Below are 21,105 nucleotides of genomic sequence, written 5' to 3' on the forward strand. Positions count from 1 at the left end.
CCGAACAGAGATATAGAAAGAAAATAGGAGGAGTCAGAGAGACTCTTAAGGAGAAAGATGCCAGCCAGAACATTACCTGGTAAGCCTTGTGGCAATACACAGATTAATAGAAATGGATTAATTCAAGATGTAAGAGCTAGTTTAGAAATACGCCTAAGTCATTGGCTGAATAGGGCTGTAATTAATATAGTTTCTGTGTCTAGGCAGCCAGGAATGCAACGGCAGACTCCCTTACACCCACTGAACCATTCCCCCAGACTTTCCAACTGATAGCCTAGAGCTCTTTCTATAGACCAGGCTGGTCTCAAACTAACAGAGATGCTAACTTCCTCTGCCTCCTGAGTCCTGGTGTTAGAGGTGTACAGTGTTATTCCTTTTCATTTTAAACTGGAGAAATGAACTTTGGGTTCTGGGAGTCACACTCTTGAAGCTTTGGCTATAAAGCTTGCCCTTTAATGACTGAGCTATATTTCCATGTCCCTACTTTTTTAATACTTATTTATTTTTGGCTGAAGAGATGGTTCGGCAGTTAAAAGCATCAGCTGCTCTTCCAGAGGACCTGGGTTCAGGTCCCAGCACCCACATGACCCATTACCCACAGCTGACAAGTGTCTGTAGCTCCAGTTCCAGGGGATCCAGCACTTCATACAGACACACATGCAGGCAAAACACCAATGCACGTAAAATAAAAATAAATTAATAAAAATATATTTATTTGTTTTTTAAAACTTCTTTAAATTGATATTTATTGAGCTCTACATTTTTCTCTGCTCCCCTCCCCACCTCTCCCCTCCCCCTTCAGTCCTCCCCCAAGGTCCCCATGCTCCCAATTTACTCAGGAGATCTTGTATTTTTCTACTTTCTACTTCCCATGTAGAATATATCTATGTATGTTTCTCTTAGTGTCCTCATTGTTGTCTAAGTTCTCTGGGATTGTGGTTTGTAGGCTGGCTTTCTTTGCTTTATGTTTAAAAACAACCTATGAGTAAGCACATGTGATAATTGTCTTTCTGTGTCTGGGTTACCTCACTCAAAATGATGTTTTCTAGCTCCATCCATTTTCCTGCAAAATTCAAACTGTTGTTGGTTTTTTTCTGCTGAGTAGCACTCCATTGTGTAAATGTACCATATTTTTTTTTATTCATTCTTTAATCGAGGGGCATTTAGGTTGTTTCCAGGTTCTGGTTATTTCAAACAACGCTGCTATAAACATAGTTGAGCACATGTCCTGTGGCATGATGGAGCATCCTTTGGATATATATCCAAAAGTGGTATTACTGGGTCCTGAAGAAGTTGTTTCTTAGTTTTCTGAGAAATCGCCACACTGACATCCAAAGGGGTTGTACCAGCTTGCATTCCCACTAGCAATGCAGAAGTGTTCCCTTTTCCCCACAACCTCTCCAGCATAAGTTGTCATCAGTGTTTTTGATCTTGGTCATTCTTACAGGTGTAAGATAGAATCTCAGAGTTGTTTTGATTTGCATTTCTCTGATGACTAAGGATGCTGAACATTTCCTAAAGTGTCTTCCAGTCATTTTAGATTCCTCTGTTGAGAGTTCTCTGTTTAGGTCTGTACTCCATTTTTTTTATTGGATTATGTGATCTTTTGGTGTCCAATTTCTTGAGTTCTTTGTATATTTTGGAGATCAGACCTCTGTCTGATGTGGGGTTAGTGAAGATCTTTTCCCATTCTGCAGGCTGTAGGCTGTAGTTTTGTCTTGTTGATTGTGTCCTTTGCTTTACAGAAGCTTTTCAGTTTCAGGAAGTTCCATTTATTAATTATTTCTCTCAGTGTCTGTGCTGCTGGAGTTACATTTAGGAAGTGGTTCCCTATGCCAATGCATTCAAGTGTACTTCCCACTTTCTCTTCTTTAAAGTTCAGTGTGGCTGGCTTTATGTTGAGGTCTTTGATCCATTTGGACTTGAGTTTTGTGCATGGTGATAGATATGGGTCTATTTTCATTTTTCTACATGTTGATATCCAGTTATGCCAGCACCACTTGTTAAATATGCTTTCTTTTTTTTCTATTTTTTTTTTTTGCTTCTTTATCAAAGAAATGGTATTCGAAGATGTGTGGATTGATATCTGGGTCTTCTATTCTGTTCCATTGGTCCTCCTGTCTGTTTTCTTTTCTTTTCTTTTTTTTTTTTAAGTTTTCGAGACAAGATTTCTCCGTAGCTTTTGGTTCCTGTCCTGGAACTAGCTCTTGTAGACCAGGCTGGCCTCAAACTCACAGAGATCCACCTGCCTCTGCCTCCCAAGTGCTGGGATTAAAGGCATGCGCCACCACCGCCTGACTCTCCTGTCTGTTTTCAACACCAGGCTGTTTTCAGTACTGTAGCTCTGTAGTAAAGTCTGAAGTTGGATTTTGATGCCTCCAGAAGTTCTTTTATTGTACAGGATTGTTTTGGCTATCCTGGGTTTTCTGCTTTTCCATATGAAGTTGAGTGCCATTCTTTCGAGGTCTTTGAAGAATTTTGTTGGGATTTTGATGGGCATTGTGTTGAACCTGTAGATTGTTTTTGGTAAAATTGCCATTTTTACTGAATGTTATGTGGCAAGAGGACATTTTTTGGATCCAGTCTATTTGGTGTTCTGTAAGCTTCTTGTATCTTCATAGGTATATCTTTCTTTAGGTAGGGAAAGTTTTCTTCTATGATTTTTTTTAATATTTATTTATTTATTTATTATGTATACAATATTCTGTCTGTGTGTATGTCTGCAGGCCAGAAGAGGGCACCAGACCCCATTACAGATGGCTGTGAGCCACCATGTGGTTGCTGGGAATTGAACTCAGGACCTTTGGAAGAGCAGGTAGTGCTCTTAACCACTGAGCCATCTCTCCAGGCCCATCTTCTATGATTTTGTTAAATCTATTTTCTGTGCTTCTGAGTTGAACTTCTCCTTCTTCTATACCTATTATTCTTAGGTTTGGCCTTTTCATGGTGTCCCATATTTCCTGGATATTTTGGGTTAAGCTTTTGTTAGATTTAATGTTTTCTTTAACTGATGAGTCCTTTTGCTCTATTGTATTGTCAGCACTTGAGATTTTCTCTATCTCTTGTATTCTGTTGTTCATGCTTGCATTTGTGGTTCCTGACCTTTTGCTCAAGATTTCTCTTTCTATAATCCCTTCGGCTTGTGTTTTCTTTCTTTTTTTTTTTTTTTTTTTGGTTTTTCGAGACAGGGTTTCTCTGTGGTTTTGGAGCCTGTCCTGGAACTAGCTCTTGTAGACCAGGCTGGTCTCGAACTCACAGAGATCCGCTGCCTCTGCCTCCCAAGTGCTGGGATTAAAGGTGTGCGCCACCACCACCCGGCTACGGCTTGTGTTTTCTTTATTGTTTCTATTTCAGTTTTCAAATCCTGAATAGTTTCTTTTATATGTTTGATTTCTTTTTCTTGGTTTTCTTTAAGTGATTTGATGATATCTTCCAATTTTTTGTTTGTCTTTTCCTCAATTTCTTTAAGGGAATTTCTCATTTTATCTTTAAGAATTTCTAGCCGGGCGTTGGTGGCGCACGCCTTTAATCCCAGCACTTGGGAGGCAGAGGCAGGCGGATCTTTGTGAGTTCGAGACCAGCCTGGTCTACAAGAGCTAGTTCCAGGACAGGCTCCAAAACCACAGAGAAACCCTGTCTCGAAAAACCAAAATAAAATAAAATAAAATAAAAAAATAAAATAAAAAAATAAGAATTTCTAATAATCTCTTGAAGTTATTTTTTAGTTCATTTTCTTCTGGTTCATCCATATTTGGTTGTTCAGGTCCTGTTGGTTTTACTGGTGTTGTGTAGCTCTTTGTGGTATAGCATGTGATCTTACCTTTTCTACTCATCTTTTTCTCTAATAGGTGTGGTTGGGTCTGTCTGAGATTCTGTTGAATCATCTTCTAGGTGTCAGTGAATCCAAAGCTCAGATGGTTGTTCCTCGTGGTACAGTCGGTGTCACAGTTCTAGTTACCCCATTGGTTACTCCTGTTTCTGGAGATAGCTCAGGGCTCCTGTGCTTTGCTCTGCTCCCTTGCGCAGTCTCAGGACTGCTTTGGCCTAGGCTGCTGGCTTTGATCTGTTTCTGTAAATCCTGGTCTGGATCCCCTCCTGCAGAAGTCCCTGGCTTGGAGTTGAACCTGTTCTGGTGGAGATCGCTGACTCTGGATCTGGTCTTATTTACTTTATCGTTTTTACAACCCAACCACAATTTCTCCTCCCTCCTCTCCTGCCACACCTCCCATCTCCCTACCTCTGCATCCACTCCCCCTCATCCCTTTCTATTCATAAAAGGGCAGGCCTCCCATGGATATCAGCCAGCCAGGTATAACAGATTGCAGTGAGACCAGGCCCCTCCTCTTCTGTTGAGGCTGGATGAGGAGGAAAGGGCCCCAAAAGCAGGCAACACAGTCAGTCCCGTGGAAGCTCCCTGGATAGAACCAAACACAATTGGGGGAAAAAAAGTCAATGTAATGATTCCTAATGGTACTCTGCTATACTCATAGGTTGGTGCCTAGCCCAGCTGTCATCAGAGAGGCTTCACCCAGCAACTGATGGAAACAGATGCAGAGACCCACAGCCAAACATTAGGTCAAGCTCAAGGAATTCTGCTGAAGAAAGGGAGGAAGGACTGTAGGAGTCACTGGGGTCAAGGACATCACAAGAAAACCCACAGAAACAACCAACTTGGACTCAGAGAGGCTCACAGAGACTGAATCAGGTCCCGATGACGATATTATGTGTCTGAAGGTTGAGTCAGAGGAAATAAAACTTGTTAGGTTCTGCTAAAGATGTACCCTCCACTGAAGAGGCATTTCTAGATGGTATGAACTTTCCCTAACACCAGGGGTGAGACCCAGGCTTACAGTGCTGACTTGACAGAGCTGGGCCTTAGACTGGGCATCCCCTGGGGATGATGGCCTCCAGCCTCACGGAAGAGAAGCTCAGCACCAAATGAACTCAATGCCTCAGGCTGCAATGATCTCAAAGCAAGATTGATGAACTAGAACTGGCCACAAACAGGTCGCGGAGGAGCTGGGGAACCTGTTTGGAAGGAGCTGGCATGATGCCCATCAACTGCCTCCTTCCGCAGTGGAGGCCGAGAGGAAATGCTGGCCCAGGAAGAGAAAGGAGATGTAGGTGGTCGAGTGCTCAGGCAGCAAGTGCCACAGAAGTTGGGCGTGGCGGTTGTGGCATTAGTTCTCATCAGTTTGACAAAAGCTAGGGTCATCTGGGAAGATGGAACCTCAGCTGAGACAATGTCTCCATCTGATCTGCCTGTGGGGGCATTGTCTTGATTTTTGTTTGATGTCAGAGGCCCAGCCCTCTTGGGCAGTGCCATCCCTGGGCAGGGAGCAGCCTTCCTCTACGGTCGGTCTCTGCATCAACCCCTGCCTCCAGGTTTCCTGCTAGAGTTCTTGTCCAGACTTCCCATCATGAAGGGATGTGAAAGACGAAACAAAGCCTTTCCTCCCCAGGTTGCTTTTGGTTGTGGCTTTTACACAGCAGCAGATGGCAGAGTGCCACTCACTCTAATACTGCACTTGGGGAAGACTCAGGGTGAACCTGGGCTACAGGGGAGCCTTTCTCAAAACAAGAAGAAGTGAGAGGAGAGAAAAGACAGTTTCCTCTAGAGGAGCTGCCACTGTCAGTCACACCACACTGAGGGCAGGAAGAAAGTGTCCCCTTACCCTTGCGGCTACAATGAGCCATCACCAAAGTGTCCTTTGGCCAGTGCCTGTCTGCAGTTATAACCTATGGCTCTTTACAAGAGGCTGAAAGGAACCCCTCAGCCGCTTGCACCCTGTGAGGGGACAGCAGCCCAGGATAACAGCCTGGCCACCCTCCGGTCTCTTTAGAGAGTGAATAAGAGCTCCCAACAGTTCACTCACTGACCTCAGGCACCCTAAGAAGAAGACAAAGGAAGAGAGGTCCCATTCAGGTCACAAAATACCATTCCAGGCACAGCACTGACAGGCTGTGAGTTCACCAAGACAGCAGAAGGCTGTGGTAGAGTTTATTAGATAGGCTGAGCTGAAGCCACAGTGGGAAGTTAAAGAGACCATGCCTGTAGAGGTGATCTCAACTTTTAACACCCCCTCCCCAAAAAGATAGAAAAACCAAAAAACTAGCTATGGAGCCAGTCCTGGAACTAGCTCTGTAGACCAGGCTGGTCTCGAACTCACAGAGATCCGCCTGCCTCTGCCTCCCGAGTGCTGGGATTTAAGGTTGCACCACCACCGCCCAGCCCCAAGTTTTGTGCTTTCATTGCTGTAATAAGCACCATGACCAAAGCAGGTTGGGGAGGAAAGGGTTTATTATTTTATATATCTTATACATATTAGCTCATATGTCCATAGACCTGTCCATCACTGAAGGAAGGCAGGGCAGGAACTCAGACAAGGACCTGAAACACAGAGGAGCGCGCTGCTTACAGACTCGTTTCCATGGCCACCAGTCTGCTTTCTTTTTTTCTTTTTCTTTTTTTTTTACCAGTCTGCTCTCTTATATAGCCCGGGACGTCTCCTGCACTGGGCATCAGTCAAGAAAACACACACAGAGCCGGGTGGTGTTGGCGCACGCCTTTAATCCCAGCACTCGGGAGGCAGAGGCAGGCAGATCTCTGTGAGTTCGAGGCCAGCCTGGTCTACAAGAGCTAGTTCCAGGACAGGAACCAAAAGCTACAGAGAAACCCTGTCTCGAAAAAAATAATAATAATAAAATAAAAAAAGAAAACACACACAGACATGCCATGTGAAGCCCCCCATAGTCTATAGACATGCCATGTGAAGCCCCCCATAGTCTACAGACATGTCATGTGAAGCCTCCCATCATCTACAGACATGCATATGAAGCTCCCCATACTCTAGTTTGCGTCTAGTTTATACAAATCAACCAGCACAGGTGGTAAAATGCTTGTCTGTTGAGGACTTGAGTTTACCTTTCAGAACCCAGGGTGGTGTGGGGAGGGAACCTAGGTGTGAAGGTATACAAGTCTAATGCCAGCCCTGGAGCCAGAGAAACAGGAGAATACCAGAGACTCACTGGCTGAAGAGCCTAAATAACTATAACAGGTTTTCTTTTGGTTTTGTTTTGTTTCGTTTTTCAAGACAGGGTTTCTCTGTAGCTTTGGACCCTGTCCTGGAACTAGCTCTTGTAGACCAGGTTGTCCTCGAACTCACAGAGATCCACCTGTCTCTGCCTCCTGAGTGCTGGGATCAAACGCGTGTGTGTGCCACCACGGCCTGGCTCTTGCTAGCTCTTATAACTTCACCTGTTTCTCTTCAGCTACATTTTGCCCTGAGCTTTTTACCTCTCTTTCCTTCTGTATGTCCTATTCCATGTCTGACTGGTGGCTGTCTCCCTGGCTGGCTCCTGCAGTAATAGGAGTGGCAGGGCTGCGTCCCCAGCACCCCGGCCGCCTGCTAGCTTATGCCCAAAATAACAACACACAAACTGTATTCATTTAAACACTGCTTGGCCCATTTCTATCTAGCCTCTTCTAGGCTAACTCTCACATATTAATTTAGCCCATTTCTAATCATCTGTGTGTAGCACCACTAGGTGCACTTACCGGGAAGATTCTAGCCTATGTCCATCCTGGGTCGGAGCTTCATGGATAGCGTCTGCCCAGGAGAGGGGAGCATGGCGTCTCTGAGCTCACTTCCTCTTCCTCCCAGCATTCTATTCTGTTTACTCTTCCCACCCATGTTTAAACCTATCAGGGCCAAGCAGTTTCTTTATTGCTTAACCAATGAAATCAACAGATTGATATATGACACTCCCACATCAATCTCCCTCTCTTTCTCTCTCATTCTCTTCTCTCTGGAGTCTAGATTCTTCCTCCTACCCCTTGTCTTGGCCTGCCAGCCCCGCCTACCCCTCTACCGCCTAGTTATTGGTCATTCAGCTTTTCACTACATTGACCAGATGGCCTTAGGCAGGCAAAGCAACACATCTTTGCAACATTAATTACACAAATGCAGCATAAACAACACACCTGTATGTAAATAATCCACAACATAGACAAATATACCTTTACAAAGTGGAAGTAATATTCCACAACACCTAACCAACTCTTTGAGGGCCTTGTCTCAAAGGAGGTAGACAGCTCTCTGCGAAGGCCCTCTGCCTCCACATTCAGGTGCACACACATACACTCGCATGCTCACAACACACAGAGTGAAATTGTCTGAGGTGGAGCCGGCCCCACACGCAGACTGTAGCAGGCTGCCCCTCCCCAGGGGTCGCTTCAGCCTCGCTCAAGCCAAGGCAGGTTGGTTCTGGGGTAGAATGGTTCAGCACAGCCAACTGCCTTAAAGGGCGCTCATGGTGTCTTTCTCTCTTTTGCATTTTATTTCCTTTTTATTGCTGAGTATGCGTGTGTGAACACGGATCTGGAAGCTCCCACTGTTTAGCTCGGGCTGGCCTCTCCTTCCCGAGTGCTGAGACTAAAGGTGAGACTATCTGACTGGGCCACCCTTTTTTAAAAGAGTCTTTTTAGTTTTTGTGTAGGAGAGATTTATCTGCATGTATGTATGTGTGCGTGTGCAGCGCATGCGTGTCTGGTGTCTACAGGGCCCAAAGAGGGCTTCAGACCCTCTGGAGCTGGAGTTACAGACTGGGCTTCATTATGAGGGATTCTGAGGGTCTGGTTTGTGATGAGCTCCTTTCATCTCAGCACTTGGAAGGTAAAGGTGATCCCTGAGAGTTCCAGGTCAGCCGGGGTACACAGTGATGGCCGGTCGTGTCTCTAATGCCGGCACTGGGGGCAGAGACAAACATGTCCTTGGAGCTCAAACAATAGGGCAGGCAGCAACAGTGGAAGACTCCAGACTCCTTCTCTGAGCTCCACAGGGTGTGCAAACCATGCATGGACCAAACATCTCAAAAAAGTGAAGGATTAAAAACAGAATTGTTGTCAGACGGTGGTGGCACACACCTTTAATCCCAGCACTTGGAAGCAGAGGCAGGTGGATCTCTGTGAGCTTGAGGTCAACCTAGTCTACAAGAGAAACTAGAGGCCTACACAGAGAAACCCTGTCACAAAAACCAAACAAATAAAAAGTTCTTTTTTGTTTGCTTGTTTGTTTGTTTGTTTTGAGGGAGGTGTGATTTCAAGACAGTATGTAGCCCTAGCTGTCCTGGAACTCACTCTGTAGACCAGGCTGGCTCAGAGATCCTCCTGCCTCTGCACCCCAGTTCTGGGATTAAAGGTGTGCACCACTACCACCCGGCTCTTCTTAGTGTTTTAACACACGTATGGTTTTGGAGGCTTCTGAAAGTAACTTTTTATGTTTTTGAAAAGACATCCCATGCCGGGCGGTGGTGGCGCATGCCTTTAATCCTAGCACTCGGGAGGCAGAGGGAGGCAGAGGCAGGCGGATCTCTGTGAGTTCGAGGCCAGCCTGGTCTACAAAAGGAGTTCCAGGACAGGCTCCAAAGCTACAGAGAAACCCTGTCTCGAAAAACAAAAAAAAAAAGCAAAACAAACAAACAAACAAACAAACAAAAAAAACAGACATCCCTTTCCCCTCTCTTTTTTAGTGAGTGAAATTACAGAGTGTTTCCTGGAGGGCACTGGGCAGGACTGCAGCTGACGAGGTAAAAGTCATGACTGTAAGATTGCACAAGGGCGCAAAGACAGCTTTTCACTGTGAACAAAGGTTCTGGAAGTTTTGTGTTTCCATATGGGGAAACAGAAAGGCCGGGACTTGATGGTGGCCATTAGCATAGCTGATTGCTGTGTTCTGTTCTCTCTACACAGAAGGCCATTGTCTCCAACGCCTCGGCTGCACAGCAAATGCTAACTGTGCTGTGACTCTCAGCTGTCTGGAGAATGGAGACTCTGGGTGAGAGGCAGCTTTGGTTTCCCTGTCAGTTTTCTTCCTTCCTTCCTTTCTCCCTTCCCTCCCACCTTCCCTCCCTTTCTTCGACAGGGTCCTTTGTAGCCAGCCTGGTTTCAAATTCTCTATGTAGCTGAAAAGATGACTTTGAACTCCTGATCCTTTTGCCTTCAGAGGACTCAGACCACAAGCATGCTTCACCAGGCCTGGTTTATACCGTGCTGGACACGGGCCTCACCAGGCCTGGTTTATACCAATGCTGGACACAGGAAACCCCCCCCTGCCTTTTTCTTTTCCTTCTCTTTCTTTTTATTTTTCTTTCTTTCTTTTTTTTTTTTTTTTTGCTTTTTGAGACAGGGTTTCTCTGTACAACAGCCATAGTTGTCCTGGAACTTGCTCTGTAGACCAGGCTGGCCTCGAACTCACAGAGATCCCCCTGTCTCTACCTCCCATGTGCTAGGATTAAAGACATGTACCACCATCACCCAGCTTCCCAGGGCCTTTTACATGCTAGGTAAGAACTCCATTAAGTGAACCAAAGCCCCAGTCCTTATGTGGTTTTTGTTGTTGCTGTTGACTTTTTTTTTTTTAACAAGGTCTCAGAACCTAAGTCTGGATGGCTTGGAACCTCCTATGTAGGCCAGGTTGGCCTGGAACTCACAGAGATCTGCCTACCTCTGTCTCCTGCGTACTGGGAATAAAGGCATGAGCCGCTATGCCTGTTTTTTTTGTTTTTTAGTTACATGTATTCTAATGACTCCCTGTGTGTCTGTGCACATGAGTACAGTGCCCTCAGAGGCCAGAAGAGGGCGTCAGCTCTCCTGTAGCTGGCATACAGGTGGTTGTGAGCATCCATGTGGATGCTGGGAACTCTTTTGGAGGGAGGGGTTGAGACAGGGTTGCTCTGTGTAGCCTTGGCTGTCCTGAAACTCACTCTGTAAACCAGGCTGGTCTTGAACTCACAGAGATCCTCCTGCTTCTGCCTCCCAAGTCCTGGGGTTAAAAGTGTGCGTGTGCCGCCACCACCATCACCGAGCCGTCTCTCTAGGCACAGAGCCAGCTTTTTACATGACCGCTCAGGATCAGGAAAAGACTGCAGCTGCAGTCCCCACACTTGCAAGGCAAACACTGACTAGTTATCCTCCTAGCCCATGCGAGGCCTGGAGGCAGGAGGATTGGGAGTTTCCGGTCAGCCTGGGCTGTGTGAGTCCCTGTCTTGCCCCCGCCCCTTCAAACACACAGAATACAAACCATTTGGAGAGGAGGTCAAGACAGCAGCCTGGTTGACTTTCTACTCTCCCTTAACACAACTTTCTTAGATCTATTTATTTTATTTCTGCCTGCACGTATGCATGTGCCCCACGTTCTTGCCTGGTGTTCCGGGAGATAAGAAGTTGACCCACCAGCCAACCACTCATGGCTCACTCAGCCTCCCTCTGCACCTGTCTGTGGACTTGGTTAGCCCAGGTTGGCCTTGAACTCCTGGCCTCCTGAGTGCTGGGATTACAAGCACAGGCTACCGCCAATCCCCCTTCTACTTAACTGTCTGTCTGCCTGTCAGCCTGCCGACTAGTGTCCATATTTCTGTGTCCCGGCAAGATCTTAGGTGGGCAGCAGGGTGGGACAGGGCCTGACAGAAAGTTCTGTGCACAGAGAGAGTCTGCAAGCGGGCCTGGGCTGCCTCAGGGGTTCACAGGAAAGTAATGCGAGCAGACTACAGCTGGAAGAGGGCTGTAGCCAAACCTGGGGCATTAGGCAACCACTCTGTGACTGAGCCACACCCCCAGCCTACAAATCCTGGGGAGTCTTAAAGCAACAGGCCTCGTGCAGGCCTTTCCAAGCCTGTGAGTCCACGAGGAAAACCCTAAACATGGAAGCTGCTCAGGGGAGGCAGGCTAAACTGGCTATTGCCCCAGAAGACTTCCAACCAAAATACCAGTAAAGTAGAAGGAGGTTCTAGAGAGGCTGGGCAGAGGCCCAGGGGCGTGCCTAGCAGCTAGGGGGTGGAGCTGGATGCCCTCAGAGTTCCACAGTTCTGTGTACTGACAGGATGTAAGAAAACCAGGGGCTCCAGGCAGAGGCTCCGCAAGCTGCAGGCAAAGAGGGAAGCAGGCTTCTGCGAGCCATACTGGCCCAGGCTGAGGGTCGGAGGAGGAGGCCGAGGCCTGGGTTCCTAGGTTTGAGGGGCCAACACTCCAGGGTCTGAGGGAGGAGGCTGGGGCCTGTACCTCTGGGTCTGAGAGAGGAGGCTGGGGCCTGGACTCCTGGGACTGAGGGAGGAGGCTGGGGCCTGTACCTCTGGGTCTGAGAGAGGAGGCTGGGGCCTGGACTCCTGGGACTGAGGGAGGAGGCTGGGGCCTGAACCCTGGGTCTGAGGGAGGAGGCTGGGGCCTGGAACCTGGGTCTGAGGGAGGAGGCTGGGGCCTGGACTCCTGAGGGATAGAGAAGGGGCTAGGGTCTGAGGGAGGAGAGCAGGAACTTGGGCACTTGAGCCTGAGGGAGGAAGGCTGGGCATAGATTTTTGGGTCTGAGGGAGGAATTCATGCAACTGGACCCCTGGGTCTGTGCTATGGGGTGAGGTCTGAACCTCTGGGTATGAGGGAAGAGGATAGGGCCTGGAGCTTTAGATCTGAGGGTGGAGAAAAGGAAATAGCAGAAGTCTGAGACAAATTTTGGTCTATCTAGTTCTGTAATTAATTAACTAAAGTGGATCAAATGAGGAGGTGAAAGTTCACACAAGAGCAGGCACTCCTGTCATCTTGGACTGGGTCCTCATCCCACCACCCAGCGTCCTGGTCTATGCAGAGTCTACGGGGACCTTGTGAAGAATCAGCAAGGCTGGGTCCAGAGGAGTCACGTGTCCCTCCCACTTCAGGTCGCCCAGTCAGGATGGGGATGCCCCAACCCTGGGTCCTCAGCCTCTTGTTGGTCCTCCTGCCTCGGACCTGGGGTGCAGGTAAGAGGCCACCTGGATCTGGAGTAAGCGCAGAGGTTGGGATGAGAGCCAGAGAGTGGAAAAGAGACAACGAGCCAAGCTGGGAGGCTGTAGCTCGCGCCTTTAATCCCAGCACTCTGGAGGCAGAGGCAGGCGGATCTCTGTGAGTCTGAGGACAATCTGGACTACAAAGTGAGTTCCAGGACAGCCAGGACTACACAGAGAAACCCTGTATCGATGAACCAAAAAAGAGAGAGATAATAAAACAGCTTTTCCTGTGGCCCTCCTGGAAATCTCACTGTAGACATCTTTCCTCAGCTTTTGAGTCAAATACACATGACAGTAGTGGGGTATCTGTTCCTCCTTTTCTGGGTCTCTGTTTCTGTCCATCCGTCTCTCTCCCTCCTGGGTCTGTTTTCCCCTCTCTCCGCAAGACCACTGCCGCTCAGACCGAGTTGAGTTTTTCACTGTGCATCTCAGTGGGGTGTAACCCATGCCTTACTACCCCCCTCTTTCCTCTGCACAGAGACCCGGCCCCCACTGCTGTACCACCTCACAGCTGTGTCCAACCCATCCAAGGGGGTTCCCTCCTTCTGGGCCACAGGCTGGCTGGGACCTCAGCAGTATCTGAGCTACAACAGCCTGCGGCAGGAGGCTGAGGCCTGCGGTGCCTGGATGTGGGAAAGCCAAATGTCCTGGTATTGGGAGAAGGAGACTGTGGATCTGAAAAGCAAAGAACAGCTCTTCCTAGATGCCCTCAAAACCCTGACAACCCATGTCGATGTGCCTCAAGGTGGGGTGGCCTGGGACTGAGGAAGGAGGCTGGGTTGAGGAAGGAGGCTGGAGCCCTAGGTCTGAAGGAGAGGGTGAGGTCTGAAGCCCTAGGAATAAGTGTGAGGGCTGGGTCTGAGCCTCTAGGTCTGAGGGAGGAGGTTGGGGCGTGAGCCCTGAGTCTGAGGGAGGAGGCCACAAGGAAGGCTGCCCTTGCCCTCAGCCTGCTCACCTGCGTCTTGGCGTCTAGGTAACTTCACACTGCAGGGCCTGCTGGGCTGTGAACTGGCCCCCGACAATTCCTCATTGCCCACGGCTGTGTTTGCCCTCAATGGTGAGGAGTTCATGGCGTTTGACCCAAGCATCCGCAACTGGACTGGGGAGTGGCCTGAGACAGAGATCATCGGCAATCTGTGGCTGAAGCAGCCTGAGGTGGCCAAGATGGAGAGCGAGTTCCTGCTGACTTCCTGTCCTCAGCGGCTGCTAGGCCACCTGGAGAGGGGCCTTCAGTACCTGGAGTGGAAGGGTGAGCCATCTCCTGCCTGCGCTCGGGGTCCTCCTGCTCAGTGCAGGAACTGTTTAAGACTAGGACTCATGTAGCTCAGCCTAGTCACTATGTAGCATGATCCTCCTGCCTTCTTCCAAGTGCTGGTTGTCAGAAGTGTGCTGCCTCACCCAACTAATTGGCCTTGAACTCACAGTGAACCACCAAGCCTCTGTCTCCTGAGTGCTGGGTGGGACTGAAGGGGTGTGCCACCATGCCCGGCTACTTTTCTTTTCTTTCTTTTCTTTTCTCTTCTCTTTTCTTTGTTGTTGTTGGTGCTGTGTTTAGAGACCAGATAACCTCAAACTTTCCGTCCTTTTGGTCTCAGTCTTCCAAGTGCTAGGATTTTCCATGTCTTTTTCTTCTTGTTAACTTCTGAGAGTTCCTTTATATATTATGGACCCAACCCATCACCAGATAAGTGTTTCAATGATTTATTTATTTAACTTTATGTTCATTGGTGTGAAGGTGTCAGATCTCATGGAACTGCATTTTCAGACAGTTGTGAGCTGCCATGTGGGTGCTGGGAATCGAACCCAGGTCCTCTGGAAGAACAGTCAGTGCTCTTAACTGCTGAGCCGTCTCTCCAGCCCCTGGATAAGTGTTTCAAACACACACCCTCCACCGTTTTTCTTTTGTTCTTTTAAAGATATCTTCAGAAAGCAGAACATTTTCTTGTTTTGAAGGTTTATTTGTTTATGCGTATGAGTGCTGTCTTTGTGTCTGTATGTATGCCCACGGGCCAGAGGAGGGCATCAGATCCCCTTACAGGTGGTTGTGAGATGCCATGTGGTTGCCGAGACTTGAACTCGAGACCTCTGGAAGAGCAGCCAGTGGGACCCTTTCATTCATCTCTTTTCTCTCTGGAGGGCTGTGCTTTTTTTTGTGTCTGGGAAGTCATTCCCAGCCCAGGGTGACTAGGTCTTTCTGTGTGTCTGGAGGGTTTTACAGCTTTAAGTCTATGTACAGGTCGGCTCCCTCTTGCTTTCCTTTCTAACAAACTGAATGTGGAGAAGTTTTGTCATTTTCCACCGAGGTTTCATCCCATCTGGATTTGGGTGCGTGTGTGTGCATGGGCGTGGAGCCCAGAGCACAGCCATCTTGGTCTGAGGACATTCCACCTTTTTCTTAGGGCTGGACATGACTCGGTAATTAAGACCACATAGTGATCTTGCGGAGGACCCGAGTTCAGGTCCCAGAACCCACATCAGGCAGCACATAGCCACCCACAACTCCAGTGCCGAGCCTCACGTCACTGTCCTGCATGGCCATCTGCCCTCGTGTGGACACATACATGTGTACATAATAAAAACAAAGCATCGACATCTTATTTTTCATACGGGTACTTGTGCGTCTGTGTGCATGAGTGTAGCCGCTCCTCAGGGCCAGAAGAGGCTCTATGTTCACGTAGCTGGACTTAGACGTAGTTATGACATGCTCAGTGTGGGTGCTGGGAACCGAACTACGGTCCTCTGGGAGAGCAGCGAGCACTCTGAACCCTGCAGCCAGCCTCAACCCCTTTTGGTTTTTATTCTACCTCTCACTTCGTTGACTCTTTGGGGATGGAAATCAGACCCTGTCTCTGTCCGGGCAAGAACTCTGCCACTGAGCCCTACCTGTCTTCCATCTTTTAGGGTTTGTTGTTGTGTTTTCTTGAGACAGGGTTTCTCTGTGTAGCCCTGGCTGTCTGGAACTCACTCTCTAAACCAGGCTGGTCTTGATCTCACCGAGTTCCACCTGCTTCTGCCTCCCGAGTGCTGGGATCAAAGGCGTGCGCCAACACTGCCCAGCCATCTTTTAGGCTTATAAAACATTCTTTGAACTTACATTCATTTATTTATTATTTTGTGTGTGTGTGTGGTGTGTGCACACGTATGTGGTGTGTGCACACATGTGTGTGGTGTGTGCCTGTGTGTGGGGTGTGCACACGTGTGTGGGGTGCGCACATGTGTGTGGTGTGTGTGCACATGTGTGTGTGGTGTGTGCACACGTGTGTGGGGTGGGCACACGTGTGTGGGGTGGGCACATGTGTGTGGGGTGTGTGTACCTGTTCACATGCACAGAGGCCAGGACAGAAGTGTCCTCCTCGATCATGCTCCGTCTTATTCATTTGACATGGATTCTCTTACTGAACCTGGAGGTGCACTGGCAACCAGCCAAGCCCCCAGGGGCTCTCTCTTCTCTGCCTCCCCCCCACCCCCAGTGACAGGGTCGCAGTTGCGAAGTGCTAAGGGTTGGAACTTGGGTCCTCTTGCTTGTGCAGTAAGCACTCTTACCCGCTGAGCCATCTCCCCAGCTGGAGAAATTGTGGCTGGATCTGCGTCCCCTGTCCTCATTCTATGTTATGTCTGCTGCTGGGTGTTTAGGTGTCTATGTTATGTCTGCTGCTGGGTGTTTAGGTGTCTATGTTATGTCTGCTGCTGGGTGTTTAGGGTGTCTATGTTATGTCTGCTGCTGGGTGTTTAGGGTGTCTATGTTATGTCTGCTGCTGGGTGTTTAGGGTGTCTATGTTATGTCTGCTGCTGGGTGTTTAGGTGTCTATGTTATGTCTGCTGCTGGGTGTTTAGGTGTCTATGTTATGTCTGCTGCTGGGTGTTTAGGGTGTCTATGTTCTTTGGCTGTTCTGGGAGGTGCTGCAATGCAGATAGGAGCCAGTATTTCTATGGGACCTAGATTTCAACTTTTGGATAAGTGCCCACAAGAGAGATGGCTGAGTTCATTTTAGAAAAAAGGAATAATTATTTTTATTTTTATTTTGTGTGTGTGTGTGTTTTGCCTCTGTGCACCACGAGTGCTTACATAGGATAGAAGAGGGCATCAGATCTCCTGGACTTGGATAGAGATGGCTATGAGTTACCTACCATGAGGTGGTGCTGGGGATTGAACCCACGTCCTCTGGATGAGCAGCCACGACTTTTGCCTGCTGAGTCTTCTGTTCAGCCCCTGGGCTCATTTAGCCAGGAAACGCCCTGGTGGCTTAGTGTGGTGGTCCATGCATTCCAGAGGCAGGGCAGGGGGATTTCTGAGCCAGTCATGACCAAGAAGACAGGAATACAGTGTAGCCACCTTGTTCACATGGCTGCTACAGTTGATCCTTTCTGTCTATATGCCGTTTGTTTCTCATAATAGCCTCTGTCACCAGGCTGTGTTCCCTTCCTTCCATACTTACCAGGCAGCGGGCTCCACCACAGAGCCGTCCTCAATGGGCAATTCTAGCTCTGCCACCCAGCACACCTCTTAAAATTTTACTTTAAAAGAATTTTTTTTTTGAGACAGGTTTCTCTGTGTAGCCCTAGCTGTCTTTGGATTTGCTCTGTAGACCAAGCTGGCCTGGAATTCATAGAGATCCCCCTGCCTCTGCCTCCTAAGTGCTGGGATTAAAGGCATGCACCACCACTGCCCAGTCACCAGGCTAGTTTTGAACTCACTCGTGGTTTAAGCCTTGAACCTGTGATCCCTCTGCCTCAGCCACCTGGCCGCCAGGCTCACAGGCCTCCCGGCTTAGTGTCTCTGGTGGTTAAAAGGCTTCCTTTTTCCTGTTAAGCAGAATCCAAGGCTGGGTTGACTCTCAGTCAACCCTGGAAAACAGGAGGAACGTGGGTGTCCCTCACTCAGCACCACCCACGGGAAGTCATCTTCCCTAGAAAACAATAGCAACCCGGCAGGACACAGAACTGCTGACCTAGGTCCGGTCTTCTGTGGCAGAGCTGATGGTGCCCCAGGTCTCACCAGCTGCCAGTGAGGCCCCTCTTTCAGGGAAGCTGCCTGGCTTCCTCTTCCTAAGAAACTGTCAGCTTATTTTCTGCTGAGTACCTGCTGCTGGGGACCCAAACAGACCCACCCCGGATGGAGGGAATGCCTCTGCCCAGCAAGCCCTGCTGGGTTCTCAGATCCCCATGGACTTTCGCTTTGTGTAGGGAGGTTTATTGCTGTTGATTCAGGGTCTTGTGTAACCCAGGCTGGCCTCAAACTTTTTTTCTTTTAAAGATTTATTTATGTATGTAAACATGCATGCCCGCAGAGGGCACCAGATCTCATTTAGATGGCCGTCAGCCACCATGTGGTTGCTAGGAATTGAACTCAGAACCTCTGGAAGAGCAGCCAGTGCCCTTAACCACTGAGCCACCTCTCCAGCACTCGCCTCTCCAGAGCTGCACTTGCTATTCATGAGACCTGAATTTGATTCCCAGCACCCACATGGTAGCTCGCAGCAATCTGTAACTCCAGTTCTAGGGGATCTGATGTCCGTTTCTGGCCTCTGTGGGCACTGTGTGCACGTGGTACACAGACACACATGCCAAAAAACACCCTTCCACAGAGAGTGGAAATAAAGGGGAAAGGCAGGAGCAGAGGAGGAGGACAGCTGCTCTGGAGCTCTGGCCTCCACCCCTGCATAGCCACATACACACCAGAGCAAGGGTGGGAGGGGAAGAAGGGGCGTCCTGGTGGGGTCAGAGTGGGTGTCTGTGCATGCCCTTGAGGGGTCACAGCCCAGCTGACTGCTGGCTCATTCCGTGTCCCCACAGAGCCACCCTCCATGCGCCTGAAGGCCCGTCCTAGCGACTCCAACTCGGGCTCCTCCATACTGACCTGTGCTGCCTTCTCCTTTTACCCACCTGAGCTGAAGCTCCGATTCCTGAGGAGTGGGCTGGCTGCAGGCACTGGGAACAGCAGCATCGGCCCCAATGGTGACGGCTCCTTCCATGCCTGGTCATTGCTGGAGGTCAAAAGAGGAGATGAACATCATTACCAGTGTGAGGTGGAACACAAGGGGCTGCTGCAGCCTCTCATCGTGGACCTAGGTGAGGCTGTCCCTCCAGCCTCCATGTCTGGCTTCTTCTGTCTCCTGACTGCATTAACCCCGGGCTGGACCTCCAGAGTCCGACCATCTCCCGTCTTGCTGTTGCTGGGCTTCATGGCTTCTGACATCCACTTTTGCTGCTCAGCATCTTGCTGCAACTGGCCCTCACCTCTTTAGTTCTGCTCCTTCCTCAGCTGGGCTCTACCCTAGCCCGCTAGCAGTGTGGCTGTGTTCTCTCAGTACAGCTATTATTCCTGGTTAGGCAGGTGGTGGCGGAGTACCACTCTGATCCCAGCATATGCGTGTACATTAATTTCCCTACATTTTATGTGGGAGGGTGCTGTAGAGGAGTTCCTGTGTCGTGGCACACTTGTGAGGTCAGAGGACAGCCTGTGGGAGTCAGTTCTCTCCTTCCTCCCTGGAATCAAACTCAGTTACAGCGAAGGCAAATGTTTCTGCTCACTGAGCCATCTTGTCGACCTGGATTTTCGTCAGCTCTCCTGGCATTGGATATGGGTGCTGGGAACTGAACCTGGGTCCTCTGGAAGAGGAGCCAGCGCTCTTAACAGCTGAGCCATCTCTCCAGCTCCACTGTGGCTGGTTCTTATATCCAGTGTGGGAACGTGGGGCCCAGGGACTTCCTCTGCACACCCCCACCCTCAGACATGCTGGCGAGGGGGGGGCCCTCTGTGGGACCCATCAGCTGCTTCTTTCCCCGTCTTCATAACACTTTCTGGGTGCAGGTTCACCGGTCAGATCTTCTGTGCCTGTGGTCGGAATCATTCTTGGTTTCTTGGTGGTCCTAGTGGCTGCTGCAGGGGGCGTGCTGCTGTGGAACAGGATGCGCAGTGGGCTGCCAGGTGCGCGGGAGGGAGGGGAGGGGGGGTGACAAAGACCAGAGAGGAAGGCAGGAGGGAGAGATGGGACAGAGACCAGAGAGGGGCCCTCATGGTGTGGGGGGCAGGTGCGACCTTGGTTACAGATTCTGACCTATGTTCTTCTCTCTTAGCCCCGTGGCTTTCCCTCAACGGCGATGACTCGGGTGACCTGCTGCCCGGTGGCAACTTGCCCCCTGAGACTGACCCTCACGGTGCAAATGCCTTCCCAGCCACTTCCTGATGCCAACCAGGGCCGCCAATACCCATTGCAGCATTTGGTGCTGTGTGACCTCCTGAACTCTTGGCATCTCTGAGCCTCCTGAGGGAGCCCTGGGCCAGACGTCCTCCTTGTGGACCCGTCCTTTTGTGGCCTGCCTCAGTTTCCCCTCCTAATGTACATGGCTCTTTTCCATTTCCACATAAATTTGGGCCCAAATCTGTGTGCGCACCGTTATTCTCAAGTTTCAGGCCGTGGGGATAACAGAATGAGTTTGGGAAAAATCAGACTCCTCCTGGTTGCCGTGGTAGAGCCTGTCCATTTTATACACTGAGTTATGTGGTTTTAGAACGTATATGATACCTACACTGTCAAGCTTTCAAGGAACTCAGCTCTTTCTCCTCTTTCTTGCTTTTTTTTAAAAATATTTATTTATTTATTATGTATACAATGTTCTGCTGTGTGTATGCCTGCAGGCCAGAAGAGGGCACCAGACCTCTTTACAGATGGTTGTGAGCCACCATGTGATTGCTGGGAATTGAACTCAGAACCTTTGGAAGAGCAGGCAATGCTCTTAACCACTGAGCCATCTCTCCAGCCCTCTCCTCTTTCTTTCTTTCTTTCTTTCTTTCTTTCTTTCTTTCTTTCTTTCTTTCATTTTGAGATAGGGTCTCTCTATGTAGTCTTGGCTCTCCTGGAACTTGCTATGTATACCAGGATAGTCCCGTACTCATCAGCCTGCTACCTAGGTGGTGGTGGCGCACGCGTTTAAGCCTTTAATCCCAGCACTTGGGAAGCAGAGACAGATCTCTGTGAGTTCGAGGTCAGCCTGGTCTACAAGAGCTAGTTCCAGGACAGGAACTCCAAAGCTACATAGAGAAACCCTGTCTCGAAAAACAAAAACAAACAAACAAAAAGTAATAAGAAGTCAACCTGCTTCTGCCTCCCAAGTGTTGTAATTAAAGGCACAAGCCACCAAGTCCGATCTCCTCTTTTCTTAAAACAATCAGAGAAACGGTTAAAAGAAATACACTTCCCCTAATCCTCTGGGACCAGAGTCAATGGAGATAGCTGTGCCGGTTTCCCATAAGCCTCCTGGGAGTTGTAGTTCAAATCTGCCTTATCGACC

The 21,105-nt window shown here is 49.1% G+C and overlaps 1 protein-coding gene across 3 annotated transcripts; it reads left to right on the plus strand.

Moving 5' to 3' along the window:
* Positions 1–11,846: 11,846 nt before the first annotated feature.
* Fcgrt (Fc fragment of IgG receptor and transporter) lies at positions 11,847–20,195 on the plus strand. 3 transcript variants are annotated; one of them, XM_041650248.1, is made up of 7 exons: positions 11,847–12,007; positions 12,516–12,786; positions 13,292–13,558; positions 13,787–14,062; positions 18,607–18,882; positions 19,625–19,741; positions 19,891–20,195. In XM_041650248.1, exons 2-7 carry the CDS (start codon positions 12,630–12,632, stop codon positions 19,998–20,000), a joined length of 1,203 nt encoding a protein of 400 aa, XP_041506182.1. In that variant the 5' UTR covers positions 11,847–12,007; positions 12,516–12,629; the 3' UTR covers positions 20,001–20,195. The 3 variants fall into 3 exon arrangements, with proteins under 3 accessions (XP_041506182.1, XP_041506192.1, XP_041506200.1); XM_041650258.1 differs by having other exon boundaries at positions 11,852–12,007; positions 12,706–12,786; XM_041650266.1 differs by having other exon boundaries at positions 11,882–11,934; positions 12,706–12,786.
* The last annotated feature ends 910 nt before the right edge of the window (positions 20,196–21,105 follow it).

The sequence above is a fragment of the Microtus oregoni genome, unplaced genomic scaffold (genome assembly GCF_018167655.1).
Source record: "Microtus oregoni isolate MIOR12 unplaced genomic scaffold, Mior012 000000F_ref0000247, whole genome shotgun sequence".
Classification (NCBI taxonomy): Eukaryota; Metazoa; Chordata; class Mammalia; order Rodentia; family Cricetidae; genus Microtus; species Microtus oregoni.